We start from the raw sequence: 22591 nt of genomic DNA, 5'->3' as shown, positions 1-22591 counted from the left end.
CCATGTGCAACATGACGCTAATAAAGCTGACTGGACAACAAGTGTTGGGAGAACAAAACTGAAGTGGCAGAAAAGCCAAATGGAAAAATGTGATTTGCCTGATGACAAGATTCCACAGGTGTGTTCCATGTCAGGATCAGAATGTCCAACACGCCAGCTGTCTGGCTGGGCAAAGCAGCTCATCCAAGTTGCTCACCATACTTCTGGTGACGAAAGAGAACAAGGGGAAAGCAAGGGCATTGGATTGGGTGACATCAGACTACTCTGCCCTCTGGAGTTCCCTGGCCTATCATAGGAATGGCTACATTAAGGACATTAGCAGGAAAGCACACAACAGGCTCTGGCGAGAGCAACAGGCCTGAACCATAGCTCAGATCTGAACCACAAATCTGTCTTTGGATGAGATTTGGCAGCTTGAAACTGTCTCTGTAACAGGCTGAGTCCAAACTTTTTCACATTTAATGTTTGGACTCAGATCCAGAGTTCAGAGTTGGGGTTAGATTAGGGCTTTGGCTCAGTTCTGTTTCTAATAGCAGTACCATGGGCTTGGTCCTGATCACATTCACACTAGCATACCTCTCCTGCCTTCAGTGGAGTTGCTTCTGATTCACACTAGTGCCAACACCAGCTTCATAAACGACTCTTGCTATGTGCATGCGTGCACACAAACTGACTCAGCGAGGAGTCAGGGCTGAAGCTGTCCTCCCAATTTCAGACACAACGGCCCAAGACTGCAGTGGGATCACCTGAAACAATCCCTCTTCTTCCCTGGAGTCTACATCCTTTCCATATGCAACTGTTCTCCTGTTCCTCTTAGTCAAGAAATTCTGTTGGACCTCTCTCCAATTCCCACCACAAACAAACCTTTAGATGCGTTAATAGACAGCAGAGACAGCCTGCTTCCCCAGTCCCTGCCCCCGCCAAATGTTAACCAGAAGAATAATGATTAAAATAACAATGGGCGAGATCCACAGCTGGTGTAAATCAGTATAGCTACATTGACTTCAATGGACCTATGCTGACATACCATCTGACCCAACTTTCTGATCTTTTTCTGCTTCATCTTCCAGGGGCCTTCTCAGCAATATTCATCCCTTACAAATATTATGGAAATGTTGCTTGACATATAATGCACAATTTTTCTCCCAGGCGACAGATGGCAATGGGCTATAAATTACTCTAATTTCACTTTCATAGCTCTGCTTAGCTTTTGAAGTATTAAATGCAAAAGGGTTGTGTTGTTTTTTAAAAAACATACATCAAGGCTGGGGCTTAAGCAAAAAAAACGGGGAAAGAAAAACAGGCCTAAAAGGAGCATGCCCTTAATTCCACCTCCTGTGTGTTGGCTCTGTACTGTGATTCACACATACTATATCTTTAGGACTCTCCTGTTTCTTATTAGATGCTTTGGCACCTATGAAGCCTGCAGAGGTCTTGATATACATCTCAGGGCCTCTGCAACATCATAATACTTAGGTCCATGTCAGCATATCATGACATTGCATTGCAACATGACATGATGGTATTGCTAACTAATGGTGCTGTGGTGCAATATGGTTATATAACAGCCATCTTTCATGGGTTGTCAGAGGGGATTAAACCCAAGACCTTAATGGCTTGAGATCAAGAAATAAGGCTTTTGGCTGGCAGCTGAGGTAGGCTTTTATCCTCTTATGGATGTATCCCATGCACTAAAGGGGAGAAAGACCCATATTCTCCTCATATGGATTACGGTGACATTATAGCTTGGGTCCTGTGCTATTGGATCATTGAACTAGGATGCTGCTTTAACGAGGTATGATCATGGTCCAACACTGCTACATGCCAGCACAGAGACATTATGTCATGGCATCATGCTTCTGCAGCACCATATGATCAAGAGCAATGGTATCATGCCAGGATGTGCGGATGCCACAACACAGCAAAATGATGTAACATGATGATGCCATGTGACAACACGCCTCTACAATACTGTGGCCCTCACATTTCTTCAACAGGACATATACTGAAAAGCTAGCAAACCCTAGTAGGGCTGCACATGTGGGACCATATTCGGCCTTGTCAAAATCAGGGACATGTCATGGTCTTTAATCAGAGGATGTTCACCAACACTACACCCCTAGTAGATGCCCTGTTTCATTCTCTATTATCGACAGCTCTAAGAACTCTGTTTTTGCCACAGGACAAAGATAAACTAGGAAGAATTCAGAGGAGTATGTCACAAATGACAAAAAAAAAGTTTGGGAATCAAAGATCTACAATGATGAAAGTTTAAGGGGACTGGGCCTAGAGAAAAGAAGACTAAGGCAAAGAGACACAGTGGTTGTCTTCAGAGACGTAACGGCATGTTACAAAGAGGACTGAGATCAATTATTCTCATTGCTTTAGGATGACAGAACAAGCATTAATGGGATAAAGATTCCGCAGGAAATAAACTTAATAACTCAAAGAGCAGCTCAGGCTATGGAAAAAGTTGCCAAGGGAGGTGCAACTGCCAAAGCTGAAGACAAGTAAGGCTGGGACCAGACACACATCCATTAGGGAAGCTTTAGGAATGGTAATGTCTGTCTTGCCCTGATGCAGAGGGTAGAGATTAGCGGAGCTTATGGAAGTCCATACTAACCCAAATGCTTCTCTAGTTCTATGACTGTCCAGTTGTAGGAAAAGCGGTTCACAGACTACCAGCACCATGCTTTCTCCTGCTCAGCTCAAGTTGGGGACATAACCATTGCCCTAGGGGAATAAGTTGTTGTCTCCATTTTAGGGACCCTCTTGAGAGAAGTACCTAAGCATCACAATCCCACTCCTCTTTCCAAGCCTCCCTCCAGCAGGATGAGTTCCCCAAGAATGCCAGAAAGTAAGCTAATGTTTGGGTTTGCAACCAACAAGTTCTAATGGAACCATCAGGATATGATTGCCCATCTCTACACAATTGCTCCTGAGGGAATTGTACTTCCCTCAATAATTGGATTCTAAACCCTGTGAATGGACGATCACAAGACCTAACATCTCATGCACATAGAACAGTTTCTTCAGAGTCACTTGAGTAGATGACAGGTTAGCTGTGGGATGGCTACCATTCCAAGACAGTTTATTAGTGATGGCCATCTTGACAAATGTACCCGAAATCTACAATCAAAATATTGCACCACGAGGTCCTGTTAAGTGAGACGGACTTTGACACCTAAATATAGAAGTTGTTTTTTGCCAGTCTAAACAGGGGCCTGAAGTGGCAAAGAAGCATCTACACTTTGAGGGTCCATTTCAGCACTCCTTACTTGTGTTGCTTAGCATTTACCCAGGTGAGTAGTCCCATTGATGGTACTAACCAAGCATGGAAGAGGTACTCAGGGTTAGTAAGGGCCACAGAATCAGGCTCTGAAGGCAGCTAGAATTTTGTGGAAGTGACCATGAGCCAAGAAAAGACTGCAAACGGTCTGAGATCAAGAAGCAGATAGCGGCATCTCTGGAGGACAGAGAAAGGACAACCCCACATCCTGATCAATGAAAAATAGAAACGGAATCCCCGGCTCCGAGACACTCTTGAAAGGACAGACTCCAAGAAAGGCCTGACAGCAAGAACAAGCTGCCTTAGGGTCTCTGTGGAAGTAGTGGCCGCTAGGTAAGTGAAGGAGAGAGGCTAGGAAAGCAGCAGTCATAAAGGACATGGCATGGCACAACTCATAGAATAAGTCATGCCCAAAGGTAACCTGAGACCGCACAATTCTACATCCTGTTCCTAGGGAAATCACATAAACAGGGTGATCTTCAAAGCGTGCAGACATGGAGGCCTGTTGGTTAGGACTGTTTTAATGTTTAGCTCCTCCATCCCTTTGATAGTCCAGCAAGAGCCATCCCGGAGATGGGTGTGTGCAGGGGGGGAGCGGTAAGGGGTGGCAGCACTTTTTAATCCTAAACAGCCACTTGCATAATGGAGGAAACTTTCAACATTAGTAGGCTTCAGCTGTAGGCTTTCAAATGTCAGTGCCTAGACTTTGGCAACTAAATAAGTAGTCTGATTCTAAGTTGGGAGTGGATAGGAAGAGACTCTCTCTTGACGGCAGGTTATTCCTTAATTCCTACTGCAGGGTTTCTTGCACATTTCTCTGGAGCAGCTGTGCACTGTTGGAGACAAGATACTGGACTAGATGGGCCATTGGTCTGATTTGCTCTGGCCATTCCTAAGTTCTAGACATCCTCAGCTCCCACTGAAATAAATAGAAGACGCAGGTGTTCCTCCACAAGCAAACTGAGAAATAAGGAACTGATCCAAGGACCACTGAAATCCATGGAAAGCCTCATGTCAGCGAACTTTGAAATCTCCTGTCAAAGTTTCCGGCATAATGTAAAAACAGCTTCTCCGAAATGAACCCTCCAAATAATCATTTAGTTGTTTAACAAAAGTATTGTGAGTTTTAAAAGGTATTTAAATTCCAACGATCCTGATGAGAAAAAGTGCTGTAAAATTTGTTTCTCAATAGGGACACCGACCATGGGCTGGTAAACTACTCCCCCCTGAACGGATGACACATGTTTCCTATTTGCCTGAGATTCACGGCTGGGGGGCGGGAAGATCTTGGATGAAATCGATCCTGGAGCACCTGAAATCAATGGGAGTTTTGTCAGGTTGCCGACCCCTGAGACCAGTATTTCAGCCCGTCTTTGAACATGTCATATAAAGTGGCATGTTTACGGACAGTAATTCTAGCTCAGGGGTCGGCAACCTTTCAGAAGTGGTGTGCCGAGGCTTCATTTATTCACTCTAATTTAAGGTTTCACGTTCCAGTCATACATGTTAACGTTTTTAGAAGGTCTCTTTCTATAAGTCTATAATATATAACTATACGATTGTTGTACGTAAAGCAAAAAAGATTTTTAAAATGTTTAAGAAGCTTCATTTAAAATTAAATAAAAATACAGAGCCCCCCGGACCGGCGGCTAGGACCCGGGCAGCGTGAGTGCTACTGAAAATCAGCTCGCGTGCCGCCTTCGGCACACATGCCATAGGTTGCCTACCCCTGTTCTAGCTAGTTATCTATCTAATCAAAACAACAGTAACTCCAGTTTTCTGCAGTGCAGCCCCCTTTTCATAGAAAACATGCAAAGAATTGGTATGGCTGAGAAAACCATCTGTAGCAGTCTCATTTTCAGATCAAACCTCTTCCCAAGGTGGCAAAAGCAAAAGATTTTAAGGTAGCGTTTGCCCAGGGATAAGGGAGCAGGCAGACCAGGCACAAATCAGCTAAAGAGAAGTCCCAGTAGGAAGAAGAGCCCAGTCACCAGCAAAATAATCTCCGCAGCTTCTCAAAGTGCAGCTTGGCAGGGAACAGTTTTACAGCTTGGCAGTAGAGTCCACAGCTGGAAGCCAGCTTGGTAAAGGACACATCTGGCACATTTGCCCTACACTTCATGGGTCAAAGAGGTCCAAAGTTTTCCACCTTCTCAACTGTTTCAATGTTTACCAAGAAAAGAAACCTGGCAATGTCCAGTAACCCTGACCTTTGCCCTGCTCTCACTTCCCACCTAGCCCTCCATACTAGCGGTGTGGTTTGATTCTACCCAGTCTGGGAACAACTGGTGCTAAATGCCTTTTTTCTGCTTCCTCTTCACTCTGATGCATGGGTGTTTTCATGGCCCAGCTGTCAGAAAGTACCATAAATCCCCAAAGTCAAACAAATGGAGACTCTGCTGTGTATTTTCATGCACCATCATCCTAGATGCATTCTGCTCTCCAGGGGATCATCTGGTCTGACAGATGATGCCTGTGCCAGACAGAAACATGGAAATAACAAGGCACTGTTATTCCTTCTCTGCCTTTCTCCATCAACCACAACAGTCACTGCTATAGTCTGTGTCAGAGAGGAGCCAAGAATCCAGTCTACATCTGCCCTGTGCAATTTTCATCCAAAGGTCTCAATGTCAAAAGGCAAAGCTGGCCCCAAACCTGGCATTAATGACTCGAATGCCCAGCATAATGTAATAATGAACCACAGAACCAAGTGGATGATGGGAGTAGGATTGGGGCCAACAATACAAATTCTTCTTCAGGTGCTCAGATGTCCTTTATCAAAGGCAAGATCACAGCAAACAAAATCTTGCACTGAAATTTACTGATTTTCTTATTCTGTTGCCAGGAAAACAAGGCATATATACATTCTTTTACTGATACTTATCAAATCAATTGAGTAAAATGAGCAGCTCTCAGGCTCAGTGGGAGACGGTGATTTTCAGCTGCCCTGTAAAGCCATTTTTTTAAAATTTGAAAATGAATTAGATCATGTATTTTGTATAGGAACAATGTCAAGTAGAATAGGACAATATATTTGAATTTGTTTCAAAAAAGGAGTGTGGCTTACAAAACTTAATATGAATTATACCTTTATTCCATGAAATATATCATTTTTATTTATGATCATATTTTTGCTAGATTTAAACATTCCTCCTGAATGGTAGGAAACTGAAATGCCACGATGTGGTGCTAATTCACAGGAATTGGTATGTGAAACTCACTAGAAACACACGTGTCACACCCAGTGCAGTTTCACCATCCAAGCTGGTGAACAAAGTAACACAGGATCAACAAGGAAAAGTAAATACAATTTTGTTTAATCCTCACAGTTTAAAAAAATCTAAACTGTCAACAGAGTTGATCGAAATTTTTCATTCAAATTATTTTGATGAAATTTGGTCATTTTTCAAAAATGAAAATGTTCAGAAAATGTTTTTGATTTCTTGAAATTTTTCAATTTTTCAAAGTTTTTCAACAAAAAACTTCACTTTTTTGGTTTGTTTTTTCCATTCCAAAGTTTGATTGGTTAGTTTAGTCAAATGATGGGGACTCTTCAAAATCAAAACCATTCATTTTTGAAAAAAAAATCATTTCAAAATCGAAACATTTCATTTTGTCAATTACAATCAAAATGAAAAACAAACCCCTCCCCCAAAAATGCTGAAAATAGCATTCCACAGAAACTTTCAAAAAGCGAAACCATGATCCATTAAAAAAACAGCAGAACAAAAACATCCCTGAGTTCATGACTTTTTAAATTTTCAACCAGCTCAAAACCAGTCAGTATCAAAATTATGACGCTTAACAATATTTTACTTTGTCACTTGACAGTGTCCCTTGAACCAAAGGCATCTAAATCCAGTTCAAACAGCTCCCTGCTTCTATAAGATTCTCTGTGTCAAAAAACACGTAGCGAACCAGGAGCTCTGTCCTTTGAGGTGATGAGCACTCTTGCATGGTCCAGTAGGACACTGAGGGTTGATTCAGTAGATGCTGAATTTTAAGCAGTCTGTTCCACTGAAGCGAATGGGACTGAAGCACATGTTTAAGTGCTTTGCTAAACTGGAGGCTAAGGGTTTGAGCCTGAGAAGTCCTATGGCATGTGTTAAGCGGGAGACCAGGCTACATGATCACAGTGGCCCCTTCTGTCTTTAATTTGTGCATCGATGAGCTATTAAAGTCAATGGGAGTGTTACCATCAAGACTCAAGCCCCAAGCGCTATGCTGAATTTGGGGCTCAATTTTAAGTACATTAATAGCCCCTTTGACATCAGTGGGGCTAGTCACCTGCGTGGCTTTAAACACATATCAATGTGTTTTGCTGGAGTGCTCAGCACCTGGTAGGGTCTAGTCTACCCCAGGACTTTAACTCTTGCAGGCCTTGTTCCAGGGACATTGCAGGAAGCCTACACTTCTAACTTCTTATGGCCCGAGGGGATGGGAAGGCAGGAGGGTGGGTGGGACATGGGGAGAGAAAACAAACAGGGAATAAAATGAAAGAGGGAAATCAAATAAAGAAAGCGAGAAAGAAAGAAAGCGAGAAAGAAAGAAAGCAAGAAGTTGAAATTAGAGGAACTAACATGGCGTTACTGGTGGCTGTGGCCGAAACTTCAGCGGAAGAAACTACTCCACACTTGGAACATTTGAGCGTCATGCCGTAAAGAGGCACTGCCATCTGACTGCAATTAAAATCAAAAGACTGAAACAAAACAAAACACTTTGCTTGTGAACACAAACGAAGAAAGGAACAGAAAAGAAAAGGAAAAAAAAAAGGAACCAATCAGCCACACCACACCCACTTTGAGCGAAGAGATCAAAAGACAGGAAGGAATAAAACTTTCGGCTGTGTCATTCCAGATGCATGGAGTCAAGTCAAGAGCTGTGCTGGTGCCACAGGTGTGGGTAGAATCATGTTGGGAAAGGTTCTGCCGGGCTCAGGGCAACCCTCTAGTGCCTCCATTGGTGGTAACCTTTTATTGCATGTTTTTCTTACCCTCCCAGGCCTGCTTGCACGTTTTTGATCGTGAGCATATTTTCTCTCCCCATCTGTCCTTTTTCTGTGGTGTTCTTGCTTCTGGCTCAGCTGCACCGTGTTGCACTTGAAAGGCAAGAAGTAGGGCTGGTGGGACCAGCACTGTGCTGGCTAATTTTGTTTGATGAAGCAGAGTGAGGTGTAGATGACATGCTTTTTCCACTGTCCCTTCTGCTCTAGCTCAGCCAGCAGGCAAAATACCTTCCTAGCAGCAGATGGTGACAGGAAAGAAAGAAATCATTAGTGACTCGGGGCCAGAGTTATAAAAGTATGTAGGGTACCTATCAATGGTGCCTAGGCACTTCTGAAAATTCCACTAGGCACCTATTTGCATTTTTAGATGTCTAAATACCTTTAAAAATCTGGCCCTTAGTCCCTGATTCAGCAAAGCAAAGAAGGCCATGGTTACGGTTAAGCACATGCTTAAGTCCTATTGACTTCAACGGGTCTTAAGCATTACTTCCCATTAAGCATGTGTTTAAACGCTTTGCTGAACAGAGATCGGATTACTGATGTGCGTAAGGTTAAGCATGGATTTAAGAATTTTGCTGATTCAGGGCCTAAATCCTTCCATAAAGGGAGCTGGAACTGCAGGTCCCACCAGGTTGTTTCCTTGCCTCCAGCAAGGATCCTCTTTTAGGAGTCAACAACGCTTAACTCTGGGCCTTGCTCATAAACGGTATGTCTGCACAGAAGCCAGGTAGTGTAATTCCCAGCAAGGGTAGGGCTCACATCAAGCTAGTGCACTAAAAAAAGCTGTGGGGCCATGGTGGCCTCATCTCAGCAAGTGGCCCGAGTACATAACTAGGATCTCGGACAGGATTGTACTTGGGTGGCTAGCCTGAGCCATCGGGCCATGCTGCAATTTTGAGTGTGCCAGCTCAGTGAGAGCTAGTGCGTGAACTTCTACCCAAAATGGGCATTACACCTCCCAGCTGCTGTGCTGACATCTCATGTGGTGTAGGCAATTATACATTTCTGCTGCTCTGTCCATGTATCCAGAGAGGGATCAATCTGTTTTCACAATGGCACTAGCCACAGACAGATATTTGAGGGCCCACGCACAAGTTTTGGACACCACACTTGGATTTAATAAAGCCAACAAAATAGCTTAACAGCAGAGAGGGTGTTATCTCACTGGCAAGAGACAGCATGATATTCACCCTCAATGGGTGTGCATTGCACCATTGGTGAGAGGCAGTTAGTTAATACCAAATGCAAAGCGTTTGAAAACCCACTTTGCCTTGAAGGTGGACTAGACAAATGTTTTTCCTTAGCTTTTCTAACTATGTATTCAGTCTAAAATACAAGAAAGCATGTCACTGTGAAAACCAGCTTAGTATTTATGATATGTCCATTGGGCTTATTACTTAAAAGGCTACTGGACAGTTTTTAATGAGCTGGTATAACATAAGCCATTACTTCCATCAGAAATAATGACTTGTAGCTAAGGTATCTCACAGCTGTCACAGCCTTGAGACAGAGAGAAAATTAGCCACTGGCTCCATTGGATGTGGGTGTATAAATATATGCATGTCTTTTAGCAAGTGTGCTCCAAACTCATGGATCGTGTAAATCCAGTGAAATTAACGGAGTCACACCAGGCATAAATTTGGCACTGTGTGTGCCTTGCTGAGACACATCCACTGAATGACCCTTGAAAAGGTCCTTTCTCCCCAGATTTCCATTGTGGGCCACAAGGAACAGGGAACTGTAAGGAACAAAAAATGCGATCTAACAAGGCATTTGATGGGACCCTCTCCTAGGAAGTAAGTGACAACACATCAGAAAGAGGTTCGCTGTCATGTGGCCACATACAGCTGGGACAAGTAAATACAGATATAGGTGGTTCATATTCTGGTGTCTGTTTTGTTGGGGGGAGGGCTGACTGTGTAGTCCACGTGTCTATTTTTGGGGGAAGGGAGTATGTGCAGTACAGCAAAGGAAATAATCATAGCAAATAGCGTATTCTGTGAATTTAGCTTCTTTTTCTGCTTGCTAAAAGACCACAAGCAGATCACAATCTCTTCCAAAGTATTCATGAGAGCCTGGATTGTGATACATTTATTGACCAGCACCGGAAGCCATGACTGATTTCAGTGCCATAACTTGTGGGGGAAAGTACTACGCAGTGTACAGGGATTAGAATCTGACCTCATTTTAATTTATTTGACATCTTTACAATTGTTTTACTCGATACACTGACAGCAGATATTCATAATTCAAGCTGTGTTGTGCCTGGACACAGGCCCACGCCTCAGTAAAACCCAAATGCTGAATGTCTGCAGCAAGTGAACGCAAAAGGGATAACACTGGCCATAGGGAACTGATTGACAATGTGAAGTGAGTATTCACTGAATACGTGATATATTCTTTTCCTCAGCTCTAGTGCACAGTGTGTTGATGTACATGTGCAGGCTGATGGTGTGTGTTGATCTAGCTAGCTATATATCTGCACTCATCATTGTGCTACAAGGCCTCGATCCTCAAAGGTACAGAGGTGCCTAACCCTCATTGAAATCACAGAAATCAGAGGGAGTCAGGTGCTTAAATATCTTTGTAGATCTTGGCTTAAGGACTGGTGTGTATAGTATTCGTGTGAGGTCATTACCATTAGAAAGTCAACATTTGCCAAGATATTGACACAATAATCACAGTTATTTCCTGTTCTAAGTATAGGGGAAAAAACTGTTGTATCTCAGACATCACGGTATGGTGACTGTTGACTTGTTAATGAGAACTACTGTAGGCTAGGGATTGTTTTGTGCTTATTATAGTGTCACATAGCTTTCTCTCCTACAGTGAACCATACTTCTTGCCTCTGCTACAAGAGAAACAGAGACACTGGTTATACCAGTTCCCCTCTAGTGCCCAAACCCAAAGATCTCCAATGCAGTTACTTGTCTTGATAGTCTCCAAAATTATCTTCCAACATGGCTCCCAAGCTCACACTGTAAGCAGCTGGCTAGATGTGACACAGTTCCCTGAGGCATTTCAGGGTTCTCAATGGGTATGTTTCAAAAGGAGAATGAAATTGGCAAAATCATTAAACACAGAGAACGTTTAAAATCATTACACACACACATGCACACATGGAAACGAAAGAGGATAAAAGAAGAGAAAGGGGGGGAACAACAAAGAACACCAGAAAAAAAAGGGGTTTTTTTTGTCAGTTTTGTTTTCAAAGTATAACATTCAGTATGATCAATAACCAGCTGGCATCTTTTAAATAAGGACTTTGGGGTGTTTTTGCTCAGAGAGAGAGTGAGCACACAAGACAATGCCTCTCTTCTCTGCTAATCCAATCAATGACTTATCTGAACATTCACTTTCAATTGTAATTATCTGGCTACAGACTCTTGTTCGGGGTTAAAGTATTTTCTCTAGTTCTCTCTTTGTAGAGGAGGCAATAAAGCCCCCTCCTTTAGCAGCAGCAGTGTGCGGCAGTGCACTGAAGGTTGCTCCCAGGTCCCTCTTTTCCCCCCAGCAATAAGGGATGGTGCACTTGCATTCTTTCCCTCTGTTATACAGGCATAAAGCCACCAATGTCAACAATTTGCCCTGGTGCGAGAGAAGAATCTGGGGCCTGATCCTCAGCTATTACATATCAGCCTAGCTCTGAATAACAATATTTTTAAATAAACACACTGACTCCCCACCCGGAGGAATTATCCTCCAGCAGACAGGGTGACTGGAGGTTTTAACATCCCTGCTCTTTACCTCTCTTCTCCGCCACCTCTCTTCCCAAAGTAAAACCAGAAAAAAAGGTGTTTATGTAAATAACCAACAGGGCTGTCTAACTGGAAAGATTGTCCTTGCAGGCAGGTTGCCAGAGAACATCTCACCTCATTTCACCGATGACCTATTCCATTTGGGAGCCTCAATAGCTTGAATCAAAAAGTCAATTTTTTTAAAATCCTCTTATTTCTTAGTGAGGATTAGAAGCCCTGTGAGTCAGGCGTAACGCCATTAGCTGCTGACTTCAGCTGAGCTACATGAGTAGAATCTGTATTCTCGCTGGATATTTCACACTGTAATGCCACTGGCATTTTCAGGCATCTTCAGGCCCAGAATCCTGTAAAATCCTTCGCTTTAGTAGGGAACTAACTGCACGGTGAATTGATAGTAAAGACCATGGAACCTGACAGCAATTCCACTGAATTAGCACTTGGTGATCATGGCACCTGGTACCTGCTTACTGATATAAAATGGATGTCAAGCTGATGGTTTGGAGAGAAAAGGTGGGTGACGTAGTATCTTTTATTGGCCAAACTCCTGCTGGGGAGAGAGACAGACCTAAGAAGAGCTCTGTGTGGCCCGAAAACGTCTCTCTCTCATTAACAGACATTGGGCCAATAAAATATATTCCCTCACTCACTTTGTCTCTCTAATATCCTGGGACTGACATGGCTACAGCAACACTGCTAAGCTGATGGTTTAACGGTGTACGGACAGCAGCACCTCTTTCCCCATATTGTTCTGAGTTCTGGGGATTGGGGGGGAGTGCGCCTGGCGAGATCACACTCCATGGCCCATGGAATTCTTAGCCTCTCTGGTCTTCTGTACTACAACCAGGAGAAAAAGTCAAGACCCTTGACTCTAATCCACTAGATCCCAACGGATCCTAGGCAATGCCCATCATTTAGGAGCCCTGGTTTATCCCCCTCTACAATAGATATGTTAATGTGGCATCCACTTCATTTCCCAGGGCTGCAGATATAGATCTATCTTGTACCTTTCCCACCCACCCCTTGTGAATCCAGTTGTCTCCTCTCTCAAGTATTTACAATTGCCTCATCACTGTGGTATTTAGGCACCAACACACTCAGCCCCCGGAAGCAAGTGACATTTTCAAAACTACAATGGCACTTCGGATGGTAAATCAGAGACCACCAGCTGACAGCAATGTACGAATGGGGGCGGGTGTTTGTGCTCCTCACTGGAATTACTGGAATGACAGAGAGTGGACAGTCTGTACATGAAGTGACACAGGTAGGGCTGCAAGGTTTGATGTGTTTACATTATCAGAGGTGCTGCGCTGCACTGCCTTACTTCTGACCTGGTTTTAAACAGACCCCTGGAGACTATGGGCCATTTTCTGGCCCCTTCCTCGAAGTCTGAGAGGTAGCACAGGCTGCAAGTCTGGCCCGGATGCTGCCTTGGGTGTGTGAACTAACTCATCACAAGGCAAAAAATGGCCTACTTGAAACCAGTGGGAAAAATCCATTTGTCTTCGGACTTAGGGCCTGGTTCTAAGCCAGCCAAGCGCTGGCACAGTATTTAGGTCTCTAAAGTGACACCCCCTGAAATCAAGTGAGCAAGGGCTGTGGGATCTGGCTCACAAAGAAATCAAGATGCGTTTCAAAAGAAAACCAGGGAGAACTGCAATGTAAACAGACTCTGGGATACTAGAAAGGCCTGGAAGATGAGTCTCGCTCTATCATTCTCTCTTTCCATCATGGCATCTGCCCAGCCCTACACATATATGCACTCAGAAATCCAGCAGGGCCCATTTCTGTGAGGCCCTGAGCACCCTCATTTTGGTAGACAGTGAGGGAGCTCAGCACTCTACAGGATGCATCTTCCTTGCTTTTATTCTCTCTGCACCTCTCCCCAGCTTGCGCCATGCTCCACACACTCACGTCCTTTTCCTCACCAGCTGTTGTCGCAGGGAGTTAGCACTAAGCAAGGCTTTTCCTAATCTTTGCTGGGATATGTCAGCCAGGGCTGATGCCATCTGAACATCTGACCCCCGTGCATGCTAACACAATGCTGCGTCTCATCTTTTGTCTCCCCTGCACCCAGTGGCACAGCAAAAAGTTATGCTTCTGTTGCTGTTGTTTTAAATCAGTCTTTTTCTATATGGTTTTTTTCCTCCCGTCTGTCTTTCTGCTCTCTGTCTGGTTATTGATCATGGCATTTTTTATTTTCATTCTTTGCTTAGATGTAGTGATAACGCATACCCTGCCCGTTCCTTCAGTTTCTTATCTGTTATCCCATCTTTGGATACAAGTTTGTTAAAAACCAGAATGCCAATAACCATGTTCACCTGTTGGAAGAAAAATAACAGACAGGTTTGTTTTTAAACGGCTCAGGATGGACTCAATAACACAAAAACATTCGGTAAGGTTTGCACATGAACATCTACTCCAGCTGACCAGTAGTCATCCATCCTCTCGCCACCCCTCCACAGCCCCCTGAATGCAGGCCAGTGGGTTTAGCAACACCCAGTGTAGCGGCTAGGAGATCTGAGAGGTCATTGTGACTCAGGACAAGACTGCAAAGTGGTCACATCATAGCACGAGCATTTGAAGCCTGATGGGCTTTGGGCGATGAACGCTCGGAGTCTAGAAAGGAAAACACAGGCAGCACAACTAAATGATCAGGGTCGTTCTGAGAAAGGCAAATGGGAGAGGAGACGGGCTGGGTTTCAAATGCTTTTCAGCATCTCTGACATGAGCTAAAGGAGCTGCTGCAGCCATGGCAAGGTGAGACCAGGCAGTGCTGAGAGTCTGCCATTATCACCGCCCTGTGAACAGCCATGGTTCTGCGCAGAGGCACTCCAAGATGTGGTGAAAGCAGCCACATTCAGGGCAAGTGGGCATGTCAGTGATATAGCTACCTTAGCCTTGTGTTGGCTTTGGGGAACGATGCAGTTGCCAAGGGTGAAGCCTGTGCTAGCCATCTGTTTCCAAGAGGTGTCTGAGCAGTGGTGCTCAACCTGCAGCCCAATCAGCACAGAGCTGCAGCTCATGTGACATCCTCAGGACCGTACAGATAGTATGGCATGAGGCCCACAATGGTAAATAGGTGGAGAACCACTGTGTTAGAGGATGAGCCCTGCCTTGAGTGCAGGGAACTGGACTAGATGACCTATTGAGGTCTCTTCCAGTCCTACACATCTATGAGAGGGAACCACATGGTCACTTGGCATGATTGGTCAGGCTCAGAACAGAACTCTGCTGACAATACTCATAGCTGTGTATATACAGCATGGAGATGCATGTGTTTCCACTTCTATAGAACCTTTTCTCTGGAGAGCTCAGACCACTTATAAAAGCATGAATTAATATGTGTGCTGATCAGATGTATGGGGAAACCATGACTGAAGCAACAAGGAGCTCCTGGAGTTCAGATCTCAAGAGGTGAAGCCAACTCCCTTAGTGGTCCTGAATCATAGAATCATAGAATATCAGGGTTGGAAGGGACCTCAGGAGGTATCCAGTCCAACCCCCTGCTCAAAGCAGGACCAGTCCCCAACTCCCAATGCACAGCAGGACTCACTGCTGCAAGCTGCATTTCTGCAAATGCCACTGGGCTTTCAGCATGTGCTACGGAGATGTGAATGTGCCATCACCACACAGATATCACTCAGGTCACAAGAAAATGCATTATGGGGATAGGAAAGGAGGCCGCAACCATGGTGGAAAAATGACACTATCCAGGTTTTGTTGCCATGGTGTCCTAATACTATTCTGCTCAGGTTAGAAATCCTACATGTGGGGCTTTTCAGGAATGTAGGGCCAAATCCAGAGATGTGCAAGGGGGGCGAGTTAGTGGCATGTAAGTAGGAGTCTAAGTGATTACGTCTAGTGGCATCTGAGGGGACATCTACACTGCAGTCAGCAGGTGTGAGTGCAGCTCCCTTGAATAACAACAGCAATGAGGTCGCAACAGCTCCTTGTGTATGTACCGAGCCCTGGGCTGCAATCACAACCCTGTCTGCAATGGAGCCATACTCTGAAAGCATGTCTAGAGGCAGGCTATGCTAGTGAACACAACACATTGCAGGGCAGGAAGATGTACGTCACACTGCCTAACTTGCCCTACAGTCTCCTTCAGACTGTCTGAGATTTCAAATCACCTCTGCATTTGACCCACTGGCTTCAGCAGGAGCAAGAAGAAGCTCACTGATGGGGCCTCACCGCTGGGAATGAACCAAGAAGCTCCAAGAGTCGGCTGATCCTGCAAAGTCCCACCCTCCTACTCTAGTCAATGGAATTGCTCAGCACCAGGCAGTCTCCAGCTCTGGGTTATTTCCTAGAGACCCTGCTAGAGACACAGAAGGCCCAAATGAGGCATTTGGTGCTTTCTAGGTAAACAATATAGGGTCACTCAAAAACAGTCCTAAAAGCCAGTCATCTCAGGGCAGCTTCCACCCAAAGGCACCAAAATCCACAGGCTAAAAGAAAGTCCTGGAGGGTTTTCAGTGAAAAGGAGTAGAAGGTAGAAAAGTCTGTGTGGTCTGAATCCACTTGCCTAAATCCACTAATGTGAAAAGAAAAGAGAGGGCTGTTTTCATTGATTGCCAGCTGATCCAACAGCACCATCCAATGATGTGAACTAACAGTCCCTTAAATAAAAGCCTGCTTTGGTTACTCGGGCAAGCAGTCCCATTCATGCCAGCTGGTCTGCTCGTGTTGGTACAGGAGGCAGAATTTGGACTGGTAGGACCTGATTCTCTCCTGCCTGGAGCCTTTCATGTAAATGACACAGGCAACCTTGTCCTTGCGTTCTGCCCTGGCGACAGTCACGCGGCACTGGTGTAAATGACAACACCGGGGGTACAGAGGAGGAGAACCAGGCGTTACTTTTTCTGAGTTAGGAAACTACCAAAAAGTCTAGAGAATGTCGATCTGAGGCGAGTTAGCTGCAGCCCAAGAACCTAAACCACACCGGGACTGTGCTACCAAACGTTGCTAAGAATGGGCAATGACATTTGGGCCTGGTTCTCGTTTGGCTAGTATCCACCATGAGCTAGTTTAAACGATGGGGGAAGCCCAAGACCTGGTGCAGCTTTGGCTCTAGTGCAGCAAGCAGGGACCAGTCAATATAAGAACGTGGGTGCACCGCAGTCTGATCTCTTTTGCTATCTGCTATTTACTTTTCCTCCCCTTGAGGAAACTGCTGTTGGGGTTAGGATCAGCTGCTGGGTCACTGGATTCTGTTCCACAGGTATTAATAAAATCCAGAACCACTGGGTGTGATTGCCTCTGAGGAAACACTGAGGAGGCGGAGGGACTCTGAGCAGTACAGCCAAAGATATGTGCAGTGGTTGATCACAGCACTGTGGGTGTGGTCTGCTTGGTGTACCTACTTGGTCTACTAGTGTGTGTCCGTAGCATGCCAATAGGTGCGAAATGCCTGGTACACTTAAGAGTGTTACAAGTGTGTTCTGCCTGAAACGCAGCTGGTATATTCAGAGCTTTATCCCTGTTGGCAGTTGGTAAACACAGCAGCTGCGTAACATCTATGTTTCACCTGGAAGTTGATGGAATTTTTAGCTGCAACCCAAAGGCTCATCTGCAATCTCATGGTAAATCATTTCTTATCTTTCATCTCCAGAAACATCCATGTTATGTAGTGTAACTCAGTAATTGAATCAATACAAGATATTTCAGCAAATAAAAATCATAACCGTGTTTCTTTGCAAGCATGCATTGGAGTATGGCAGTAGCCCGCTTACAAAGACATCCACTCTTAATTACATGCCTCATAACTCCCTCTCCTTTATCTCTGGGATGATATCTAGAAATGAATAAGCAAGTCTGAGATCCAGCCATTAAGATAACTAGAGGAAAGAAGCTGATGATTATACTTTGTCTCATGTTAGCCAAGCCCTGAGTGTCTCCACGCAGAAATCTGCTACCACAAACCACACTTCCAAGCAAGGAAGTATCATCCTGGAGTTCACCTCAGATCAGGTGAGTGAAACCGACTAACATACTGGGAGCTTGGCAGGATTTTAGGCTCAGGGTTATATCATGCCTTTGTTCTTCCATTGCTGATGTCAGTGAGAGGTGCACATGCTGCTGGAGATGACCCTATGTCATAAACAGATAGCTAAGGGTTAATGTCTCTTTCACCTGTAAAGGGTTAACAAACAGTGACCTGCAACACCTGACCAGAGGACCAATCAGGAAACAAGATACTTTCAAATCTGGGTGGAGGGAAGTTTGGGTGTGAGTTCTTTGTCTTTGTCTGTTGTCTCTCTGGGCTCTGAGAGTGACCACACGTACCTACAGGCTCTCTAATCTTCTGTTTCAAATTTGTAAGTAAAAAGGTAGAAAGACAGTATAGTCTTTTAAATTGTTTTGCTGTATTTGCACATGTGCAGTTTGCTGGAAGCACTTTTAATTGTATGTTTTCTGGAGAAGGCTGTTTCTCCATTTTCTATAAGTTGAAGACCCTGTAATATTATATCTTGTATTTACACAGATTTCTTATTTTTTCTTTTTTCCATTTGTCGCTTGTGGTCTCTGTTTTTCATTTGTCTCTCTGCATCCAGTTTTGCCCTGGAAGTCATGTTTCCTATTTAGTCCTCTGGTCAGGTGTTGCAGGTCACTGTTTGTTAACCCTTTACAGGTGAAAGAGACATTAACCCTTAGCTATCTGTTTATGACACCCTAAGAATAGCAGTGTATACAAAGATATTTCCAAGCCCGAACATAGAGTTTGATCAAAGGAAGAAGGACAAAAGAGGGATGGTCTTGTGGTCAAAGCACAGATTTGTGACTCAGGTGACTGTGGTTAAACTCCTGGTTTGGCTACAGACTTCCTGTGTGACCCTGAGCAAGTCACTTACTCTCTCTGAGCCTCAGTTTCCTATTTATAAAATAGGGAGAATACTGCTTCCTCTTTCTTCCACCCTTTGTCTGTCTATTTAGACTGTAAGTTCTTTGAGGAAGAGACTGTCTCTCACTGTGAGATGAATGTACAGCACAATGGTTGGGGCTTCTTGGTGCTACTTTAACACCAATAGTGATAATCGATATGTCTACATGGAGATAAAGAACCCATGGCTGGCCCAGGTCAGCTGACTGGAGCTCATGAGGCTTGGGCTCTGGGTTGAAAAATAGCTGTGTAGAAGTTCAGGCTTGGGTTGAAACCCGAGATCGAGGATCCAGCCGTCTACACAGCAATTTTTAGCCGCGCTATCCAAGCCTCATGAGCACCATTCAACTGACTTGGGTCATTTCTCTCTCTGCGTAGACATACCCAAACAGAGAAACCACTTTGGGGGGGGTGGGAAAGAATAAACAAGGGGAAAGGGAATGTGAAATAATGGAAGATCTATGCAGCCAGAGAGAAGCCTGGAGTAATGGTGATAACTGTATTGTGAGCTCTCATGAGCCTTGCAATATTAGTGCTGCTCTTAAAGCCTCATCTCATGGAGTTATGTGATCACGTGAGAACAGCAGCTTTGACTTGCAAGAGAGTAAGTTTCTAGCTGTCAAGACTGCAGGGAAAAAGACTGAAATCGTGAACCCTAAAGGCTCAAAAACTCCAGGGCAAATAAAAGGAACCTGGCTTCTTCTTTCTACAAGAGACTCTGATGATTTCTGAATGCTTTGGATTGGCAGTGCTGAGGTAAACCAAACAGGGGTTTCTGTACATCATATGGAGAGTGAGGAGGCTGAATTTACAGGCCTGGCTCTTTAAAATTCCTGCCGCCCAGCAGAGAGAATGCATTGAATGCACTGAGTTCAAGAAAGCAGCAAAGAATCCTGTGGCACCTTATAGACTAACAGACTTTTTGGAGCATGAGCTTTCGTGGGTGAATACCCACTTCGTCATGCTCCAAAATGTCTGTTAGTCTATAATGTGCCACAGGATTCTTTGCTGCTTTTACAGATCCAGATTAACACCGCTACCCCTCTGAAACTTGAGTTCAAGAAGACACTCCCTTTCTGGAGACCAATAAGGACAGGGCTGCAGGTGGTTGGAAAGGGAGAATAATAAAAGAGGTGTGCGGGGAAGAAGTACCATGCTTCTGTTTTCAAGTCGAAGAGAATCCCATTCTAAGAAAAACTGGAGGATTAAGTTCCCTTCCTTCCTAGTGTCTTGTTCATCAACACAGCAAAAGAAAAATGGCTGGAGGAGTGACAATGACTCCAGTTTCTCTGGACATTCCCAAATGTCACTTCCAACCCACCACAGATGTGTATCCAGTACTGGTTAACTTCTCTTGGCCACCAAACCATATGGAAAATATGGTACATGGGCAAGTGATTGGCTAATCTGAAAGCACTTCTTCTTCTTCCCTGTATCCCATCAACTGGCATCAGGTCTCTGTGCAAGCATCTGCCATCTTCATCTGCCCATTGGTCATTAATGTCCACCTGCTTGCCATCTTCTTTGATGGAATCATCCATCACTTCTTCAGCTTTCCTTGGGGCTTCTTTACTGCCACCCACTCCTACCACGCTATCGTCACCAGGTCCCATTCATTCAGCCTTGGCATGTGTCCAAATCAGCAAAGTCACTGCACTGATACTGTATCATACTATTATTAATTAGGACTGACTATAAGAATAATTTGCTCTATAATAAAAATGACCCCATCTGCAACATTACTAAGTAAAACTCAACTGATCCTGTAACCAGTGAGGTATATTGTGCCGGCTAATGTGCATATCGGTATACCACTGCCCTCTGCTGAATGTAATCTGAACTGCTTGACTGTGTGCCATAGGCCCTATACTGCTAGCAACTAAAAGAGAGTCAAATTTCCTTTTGCCAAGCTGTTAGAAGCCTGTTCTAGAGCAGGATACCCTGAGTTCTATCTCCTTCATCATTGTGAAATTGCATAGGGCCAGGGCACAATGCACGGTAATGTCCTAGCAGGCCACAGCTGTGTCATATTTACTCTTGTCTATGTGGGATTGTCATGTAGGCACATGCGGTGAAAAAAGTGAAAGTTTGATTTGGAAAGGAACATCAAACATTGCTAAAATCGCCATCTCCCAGAGATTCTCCAGCACGCACAGGGTCTTTGCAGCCCCTTTGCCTGAAAGCAGGCAAAGTAACTGGAAAGTAACCACAGATTCTTTATGAGCATGTTTAATGTAGTTTAATGTATCAGTGGCTCCTTTAGTTTAAAGTAGCAGTGGCTCTCCTCCATCCGTGCCCTCTGGATCATACTGTGAGTTGAAAGCAAAGGGGGTTTGCCTACTGAGCTGCACAGGACCTGCTCAGCACTGTCTGACCACTGATTTCAAGAGCTTCATTTAGCCTCTGAAAAAGAAAATCTCCAGCATGCACTTCCAGTCTGGAAAAGTGATCACATACACACTGGCTGTACTGGCTTAGCGTGGTCCAACCTCAATGGGGAATGGCTATTTTTAAAAGCAGTTGAGTCAGGATTTCCCCCCATTGCCCTGCGATTCCGTCCAGTTCAGGCCACAACATGGCAGCTTTAACCAGCTTGGTTCTAAAAGGAGAATCAGAGCTGATATGTTACATTTCAGAGCCCAGTGGGTCAGTTGGTGCATGTGGCATGCTTTGCTGCTGGTGAAATCAGCACATTTCTGGCCTCTGATGTTTTTGCTATTTCCTACAAGGTTGTTTCCCCTGAAGGGGAGATAAAAAGGAATTGGGAGGGAGGAAGGGAGTGAGGAAGGTACATGAGGGAAAAAAGAAAACTCTCAAGTGAGAGTAAATACCAAAACGACTGCAGCTGCTGGTCCCACAAAGGCGTAGAGAAGGCCTCCTTCTAATGACAGCCAGCAGCTGGAAAACAAGAAGAGAGAAAAGAAGTTACCAAGCAGCACTGTCACCCCAGTGGCCAGCATTGCTGCAAAGGAGAAAGGAAATCACAGCATGTCCCAATTCTACCATACACAGAAGTTCTCCCTTGTTTGCTTTGTATTACACTTATGACGGATGGTATAACACCACAGACTGGGCAGTACTACAGCTGGACAAAGAACTGATTTTTTGGTTGACTGGCCATTCTGAAAAGTCTGAGAAAAATACATTTCAAGTTGACCTGAAAACGAAATGTTTGGCAAATCAGTAAGTCTAAAAAAATGTGTTTGGGACGAACAAATTTTTTGTTTGACCCAGAATGTGACGTTGTAAGTTCTTTAATTTTTAAAAGGAAATTTTGAAACAAAAAGTCATTTTGAATTGAAAAATGGAAATGACTTATTTAAAAAATGGTAGAATGAAACATTCTGACTTTTTCAGATTCTTTTAGTTTTTTTCCCAGTGCAAACGATCCAGCAAAGCTGACAGAAATTGCTTAACATTTCGGTGTTGTTGAATCTGCATTTTTCACAGAAAAATACTTTTCAGCCAGAAAATGGCACCCAGCTCTAGTCAGTATCCTGTGTTTATATATAGTCGGTTTCGTTTCTGGCTTCTCAGGGACTAGCACAAAGTAATCTAAGCTCTTTGGAGTTGTCTGAAAAAAGGTGTTTGTTGAAAAATGCTTGCACTGAAATCAAAGAAAATCCATGCTGATTCGTACCACATTCTGCAAAACC

General features: G+C 44.2%; 1 protein-coding gene across 4 annotated transcripts in view; it reads right to left on the bottom strand.

Annotated features, from left to right (window-relative positions):
• The window catches only part of LOC116838821 (adhesion G protein-coupled receptor B1), a 177887-nt gene that overhangs the window by 30427 nt on the left and 124869 nt on the right, over nucleotides 1-22591 (bottom strand). For 2 of the 4 annotated variants that reach the window (XM_032804392.2, XM_032804369.2), the window contains 3 exons: nucleotides 21767-21833; nucleotides 14285-14370; nucleotides 7870-7968 (listed from right to left, as the gene is read on the bottom strand). In XM_032804392.2, the coding sequence (XP_032660283.2) occupies nucleotides 7870-7968; nucleotides 14285-14370; nucleotides 21767-21833 (252 nt within the window). The remainder of the gene's footprint in view (nucleotides 1-7869; nucleotides 7969-14284; nucleotides 14371-21766; nucleotides 21834-22591) is intronic. The other 2 variants (XM_075063294.1, XM_075063295.1) reach the window with 1 other exon arrangement.

The sequence above is a fragment of the Chelonoidis abingdonii genome, chromosome 2 (genome assembly GCF_003597395.2).
Source record: "Chelonoidis abingdonii isolate Lonesome George chromosome 2, CheloAbing_2.0, whole genome shotgun sequence".
NCBI lineage: Eukaryota > Metazoa > Chordata > Testudines > Testudinidae > Chelonoidis > Chelonoidis abingdonii.
This window is presented reverse-complemented; position numbering and strand designations above follow the sequence as displayed.